This window comes from Gracilinanus agilis, chromosome 4, assembly GCF_016433145.1.
Source record: "Gracilinanus agilis isolate LMUSP501 chromosome 4, AgileGrace, whole genome shotgun sequence".
NCBI lineage: Eukaryota > Metazoa > Chordata > Mammalia > Didelphimorphia > Didelphidae > Gracilinanus > Gracilinanus agilis.
The window spans coordinates 163,737,694-163,744,799 of record NC_058133.1 but is presented as its reverse complement, the minus strand read 5'-3'; the positions used below and the strand labels follow the sequence as shown (position 1 = coordinate 163,744,799).

Below are 7,106 nucleotides of genomic sequence, written 5' to 3'. Positions count from 1 at the left end.
AAGTAATATTTTTTCTGGAAAGGAAATGGTAGGGCAAAAAAGTTTTGGAACCACTGATATAAACCTTACAATCAAATACAGAAAAGCAGCAATAGTAAATGTATCCTTTTCAGACCATAATGCAATAAAACTTATATTTTAAAAGGGCAGTAGAAACAGTAAAAATTAATTGGAAATGAAATAATCTTATTCTAAAGAATGAATAGGTCGGGGGCAGCTGGGTAGCTCAGTGGATTGAGAGCCAGGCCTAGAAACGGGAGGTCCTAGGTTCAAATCTGGCCTCAGACACTTCCCAGCTGCGTGACCTTGGGCAAGTCACTTGACCCCCATTGCCTACCCTTACCACTCTTCCACCAAGGAACTAATACACAGAAGTTAAGGGTTTAAAAATATAAAAAAAAAATGAATAGGTCAAAGAACATGGAAATGATCAATAATTTCATTAAAAAGAACAACAAAGAGACAACATACCAAAATTTGTAGAATTAGTCAAAGCTGTACTTAGGGGGAAATTTATACCTCTACATGCTTCTATGAATTAAATAGAACATAACAGATTGACAAATAGGGTTGTGACTAAAAAAAATTAAAAATAAACTAGAAAAAGAACAAATTTAAAATACCCAATTAAAAACCAAATGGGAAATCCTGAAAATCAAAGGATAAATAAATAAAATTGAAAGTAAGAAGATCATTGGGTTAATAAATAAGATAAGAAGCTGGTTCTTTGAAAAAAATATATAGATAAACCATTAATTAATTTGATTTAAAAAAGGAAAGAAGAAAACTTAATTATTAGTATCAAAAAAGAAGAATGGTGAAATCACAAACAATGAAGAAGTTAAAACAATTTTTAGAGTTATTTTGTCCAAATAAACATCAACAAATCTGACAATATAGGTGAAATAGATAAATATTTACAGAAATGTAAACTGCCTAGATTAACAAAAGAAGAATTAGAATACTTAAAAAGAAATTATAAACAGAATGGTTTTAGAAAAACCTTGATTTATATGAACTCATGCAAACTGAAGTGAGCAGAACTTTGCACAGTAACAGTAATATCATACAGTAACAAACTGTGAATGACAGCTATTTTTAACTATACAAAGATCCAAGACAATTCTGAGGAACTTATGAATAAAAAATGCTATCCACCTCCAGAGAAAAAATTGATGAATTTTGAAGCATACTATTTTTTACTTTTTTGCATGTGGATTTTTGTGGAGTTTTTTTGGTCGCTGTGTGTTTTTTTTTTATGTCTCATATGGAAATATGTTTTATATGAATGAACATTACAAGCTATATCAAATTGCTTGCTATCTCAGAAATTGAACAGGGAAAAGAATGAAAAAATAGTTTGGAACTCGAAAATTTTAAAAAAAATGTTAAAAGTTGTTTTCACAGTAATTTGGAAAAAATATATTTAAAATGGTTAGTGGAATTTCCCTTAATTTAAATCTTTAAGCAGAGACTAGGTGGCCTCATCAAATATTTTAAAGGATTTCTTTTTAAGGTATGAACTGCTCTAGAAAGTCCTAAAGTCCCTTCCAACACTATGTTATTGAGTGGGTTAAGGGGCATTGAGCCAGTTAACTCTGTAGGCAGCATCTATATGCAAGGGAGCTAATAAGGGAAGTAATCGTCCAGGGAAGCTACCAGGAGGTCCTAAAATAAAACTCTCTTCAGGAGTGCTTATACAACCCAATGAAGCAGCAATAACTAGAAGTCTACCTCCTACCCTTCAACCCTCTAGGTTCTACAAACAACATCACAGATTCTCTGAAGGGACAAGGAATTTACAGGTCACAGAATTGAAGGATTCTAGGATGTAATTAAAGAACTGGAAGGATCATTCCAAATTATCTAGTTCACTCCCTTCTTTCTTATTTTATAGCCAAGGAAACTAAGTCCAGAGGAATAAAGGGACTTGCAGAGAAAGTTATGAATGAGTTATTGTTATTGTTGGAGCCAGAAACTAGTCAATTCCTATTTCTTTGCTCATCTCTTTTTACATTCTCCTTTTCCCTGCAGGATATTTCCTGCTGATTAGCAAACTTCCATATCCCCATTAGGGGATTTGGGAAGACCTCAGGGAGAAGATTTGTTTGGCTAGCAACTGATAAAAGCTCCAGGTTGGTCTAGAGATGCATGAGGAGACTTTACTGACAAGTGGAAAGATGGTGTAGCCTTCCAAGAGTAGGAATTTGTAAGATGAGGCTTCAGGTCCACCTAGAAATAGTGGTGGTCATGGCCAAAGAGGTTTTAGAGTGAGCAGGAAATAGGACAGGTCCCTACAGGTAAGCAGAGAGGCTTCCCCCAATCTAGCCCTAATGCAAACCATGGAAAATTCTTTAGAGCAGTGTTTCCCAAATTTGGAGCAATTTGGGGTTTGAAATACATTGATAGAACTGAGAAATTATGATCTGGGGAAACTGGATACTGGTGTGCCTCCTAGAGTTAAGGGGCTTAAGGAAAAATTTTTAGAGTAAAACAGAAGTAATTAAATTTATGTTCATGTAAAATACTGCTCCACATAATCATTTTGTTCATCCACATGTAATTTCATATTTGGTATTTTTTAGAGGATATTATCAAAAGAATAACAATGCTCTTGTGGACTCCCCATCCTATTATGTGGAACATCAGAGTCATGGGATCTTGGTTTGGAATAGACTCTAGAAATTATTTAGCCCCACTATGTCATTTTATAAATTAAAATACAAATTCAGGTCCAGAGTGGTACTCAAGGTTACAGATATAGTAAAGCAACAAGGATTCTAATTCAGGTCAACCATTTCCAAATTCAGTATTCAATGCTCTTTCTGCCTTCTTACTGTCTTACTTAATAGCATGGAAAATATTATTCTATAGGAGGCAGAGTCTGGGGTACTGAACTGGGGAGTCAACAGGTCTGGGCTCTCAGCCAACTTGGGCCCTGGAGCTCCCTCAGACTCTCTGGGTATTCCCTGTGTAACCAAAAAAAAAAAAAAAAAAAAAAAAAAAAAAAAAAAAAAAAAAGGGAAAATGATCTCAACATCTCCCTCTACCCTCATTTCCTCATCTCTCCCAAAGAGAATAAAAGAGGTGAAAGTAACAAGCTACGTCGATGCAGTGCATTTTAATTACAGCTATAAACAATCTTTGGTTCTGGGTCTGTGGGTGCCCAGAGAAGCCCAATAATATAGTGTAAAGGTTATTATTATTATTATTACTATTACTGGATTAGAGTTCATAGTTTAGTTTCTAACTCCAAATAATTGTGTGATCTTGGCCAAGTCACTTTCTGTAGCTCAATTTTCTTACCTGGAAATGAAGGATTTAATAGGTTAGATGATTCTAAGAATTTTTTATTCCTAACAAACTATGTAGATTGGTCAATGGCATAAGTTTATTTGTGTGTGTTTGTGTAGTATAGCTACATGCCTATTTATCTTACCTAAAAAAATAACACCCCAAGTTTTAGCTGATTTTTAGAACCAGGTTTTCATCCCTAAGACTCCATGGACTTTGGGAAGAAACTCCCCAACATCTTCTCACAGTGAGCCCCAAGTGAGCCCCATCTTCATTGGCAAGCTATGTATCCCTTACAGAGTACAGAGTCAGATACACTGATGAAAATCTGGTCTTCTCCTTTCTCAGGATGGGGTTGTGCAATGAAACTACTTGGAGGGACTTTGTCTTCTTGGGCTTCTCCAGCTTTGGGAATCTGCAATTCCTGCTCTTTGCTATCTTCTTCTCTCTCTACCTTATCACCCTGACCAGCAATGTCTTCATCATCATCATCATCCGGCTGGACAGTCACCTTCACACCCCCATGTACCTTTTCCTTTCTGTCCTCTCCTTCTCAGAGACCTGTTATACTCTGGGAATCATCCCTAAGATGCTTTCGAACCTGGCAGTTGGGAGCCAGGCCATCTCCTATGTGGGTTGTGCTGTCCAGATGGACTTCTCTGCCTCGTGGGCCTGCACTAATTGCTTCCTCTTGGCAGTGATGGGCTTCGACAGGTATGTGGCCATCTGTGCCCCACTCCACTATGCTAGCCGTATGCACCCCACTCTCTGCACCCAGCTGGTTGGTACTTCTTTCCTCAGCGGGTATCTCATAGGGATGGGGATGACGCTGGTTATCTTCCAGCTCCCCTTCTGTGGCTCCCATGAAATACATCACTTCTTCTGTGACACCCCCCCAGTGCTGAGCCTGGCCTGTGGAGACACCAGCATGAGTGAGCTGGGGATCCTTATCCTCAGCCTTTTTGTCCTGCTAGTCTCTTTTTCACTCATCACCATCTCCTATGCCAATATCTTGGTCACCATTTTGAGAATACCCTCAGCAAAGGGGAAACAAAAAGCCTTCTCCACCTGTGCTTCCCACCTCACTGTGGTCATTGTCCATTATGGTTGTGCTTCCTTCATGTACCTTCGTCCCAAAGCTAGCTATTCCCTGGAGCGAGACCAGCTCATTGCAGTCACCTACACTGTGGTGACCCCACTCCTCAACCCCATTGTGTATAGCCTGAGGAACCGAGCTGTACAGGCTGCTTTTAAGAATGCCTTCCAGGGGAAACTGCTGGCGAAAAGATGAGACCAAGAAAGGCAGCCTCATTAGGCAAAAATGTACTATATTTAGAAGACAATGTGCTGACCATGGAGTACGATGTAAACCTTTTAAAAGCCGGCATTGTTTTTTTTTTCTCTCTCTATCTCCAAAACTGTGTACACTCTAAGCATTTAAAAATGTTTGTTGGATGGAATTACTGGATCTGAATTCCAGGAATGAGACCTAGTTGATATGTGGCCATAATTTCTTTGTTTCTTACTTTCCTCAGCTGTAAAATGGTCATGAAAATATTTGCACCAGGGCTTTTGTGAGAAAAAAGCTTTATAAACATTAAGGTGACAGAAAAATGTAAGCTATTATTATGAAAAGTCTGAGTGAGATAGTTTTTTCAGAAGGCTGGGCACATCTTCAAGACATAAGCCACTGAATAGATTATCTGAGACTCAGGCAATTGATGTTCTGCTCTCCATTCGCTCCAAATGAGAATAGTTTCCTCTACTGATTGCCCTTCTAAACTCTTGGAGTCTGTTTGAAGGCAGTGTGATGCAGAAGAAAGAACATTACATCTGGAGTCAGAAGACTTGGATCTGATTCTGAATATTGCCATTTACTGAATGGATGTCTTTGGGCAAATCATTTAAATTGCCTGGCTTTTGTTTCTTCATCTATAAAATGAGGAGTTGGAAGAGATGACTTCTGAAAGGTCCCTTTCCTATTCTAAAATATATGATTATATGACCTGGAATAGAAAAGGGCAAACTGCCTATATATTACATCTTATCACCTATAATCAGATTCTAATTCTGACACTAACCAAGTAACCATAGGCAAATGACCTAATTTCTATGAACATAAAATGGGGATAATACCTGTAATATCCAAGGCAGGGTTGTGAGAATTATTCATTCTTTCATGTACCTTCATACCACATATAAATGTGTAGTGCTTTGAAAATCTTAAAGCATTAATTACATCTTGGTTATTATTATTCAGCTTAAATTTCAATATTACCTCCCTGGGCTATATGAAATGAGGAGAGTGGATAAAATAATCTCCATGTGCTTTCTAGCTCTGTTCTGAGAGTTTGATTCCCTGGATCCTACTCTGTTTTCATGTGTTATGTTCTGGGTTGTATAGAAAACAATAATCTCCCTATTCAGTTCCACTCATCTCCTTTCCAATATCCTTCTACTTCTAGTCCCATTCCTACCATGGATTCCCACTCACTATCATTAAGTCTTAGAAGGATGAATCCCTACCTTTGAAGTATTTAATTTGCAATTCTTCTTTAGCTACTTCCTCAATCTGGGCTTTTAGGCACTTACTGAAGGATTAGTCAAGTAAAATATTAAATTGTGCTTAACCACCTAAGTCTCAGCTTCTTCACTTTTAAAATGTAGGGCTTAGACTAGAAGATCTAGAAGATTATTTTGGTTTTGGATTCAAGAAGTTCAGATCCTGCCTTTGAAACTTGCTGTGTGACTATGAACAATTTGTTTAATTGCCCTGTGCCATAATTTCCTCACCAGTAAAATGAAGGTATTAAACTTGACCTCTGAAGACTTTTTTAGCTCTAAATCTATGATCCTCTACTCCCGTGTCCATTTGTACCCATGAATGTGAGAGAAAGAAGGGGAGAGAAAAGAGAGAAGAAAGAGTAAAAGTCAGAGAGAAAAACAGGAGAGAGAGGAGGAAGAGAGAGAGACAGAGACAGAGATAGAGACAAATGGATAGAGACAGAGACAGATAGACAAAAAGAGACAGAGATGACTTAGGCTAGGATTTTGCATTATTCTGACATCCAATGTGATTTCCAATCTCATTGTGAAATAGGGATCAAGAAAATATTTAGCAAAAAGCAGGAGGGAAAGCTTCAGCATCAGGATATCAGTCTGTAGATGAATTCCATTGTTTGCTATAGGTAGTATATACTTGGAAGCAGAAGTTTACCATGTAAGCATAAACAAATTACCTTATTTTCTCTATAAAATGGAGAAAATGATATTTGCCTTCCTATTCCACATGATTATTACGATGATCAAATTAGACCATGTTTGAAAGAACTTTGTAAATGATGAACCAGTTTTAGTCAAGTAGCAAAATAATGTTGAGAACATGACCAGGATTGGTGCAAGAAAATTATATGTTCCATTTGCAAAGATATCTCTCTTTGGAAGGTAAGGACATAGCTTTATGTTAACATCATAGAATCATAGATTGAAAGCTGGAAGGGACCTTAAAGAGCACCAAGTCATTTAATTTCATTTTACAGATGAGAAAACTGAGGCTCAAAGGCAATATCACTTGTCCAAGTCATAGAGCCAGAATTGTTTTTTTTCACACCATGACCAATGTTTTTCTACTTCACATGCTGATGGTGGCATCATGGTCATTTTTTATGTGCTGTTGAAATTATCCTTGGACTATTGATCCACTGACACATCGCTGAGGATAACAGACTGATGCCTTTTATTGATTTGTCTTGTTTCTTTGGATTATGGCCTATAAAGAAGGCCTTGGTCCAAAGGGGTAGAAAAAAGGTCTT

General features: G+C 37.3%; 1 protein-coding gene across 1 annotated transcript; it reads left to right on the top strand.

Moving 5' to 3' along the window:
- The first annotated feature begins 3,643 nt into the window (after positions 1-3,643).
- On the top strand, positions 3,644-4,585 carry LOC123243935 (olfactory receptor 10Z1). The gene has a single exon (XM_044672113.1). It carries the CDS (start codon positions 3,644-3,646, stop codon positions 4,583-4,585), a length of 942 nt encoding a protein of 313 aa, XP_044528048.1.
- The last annotated feature ends 2,521 nt before the right edge of the window (positions 4,586-7,106 follow it).

Excerpts from the sequence above, each read along its gene's own strand:
- LOC123243935 (XM_044672113.1), top strand. The coding sequence starts at position 3,644 with ATGGGGTTGTGCAATGAAACTACTTGGAGGGACTTTGTCTTCTTGGGC.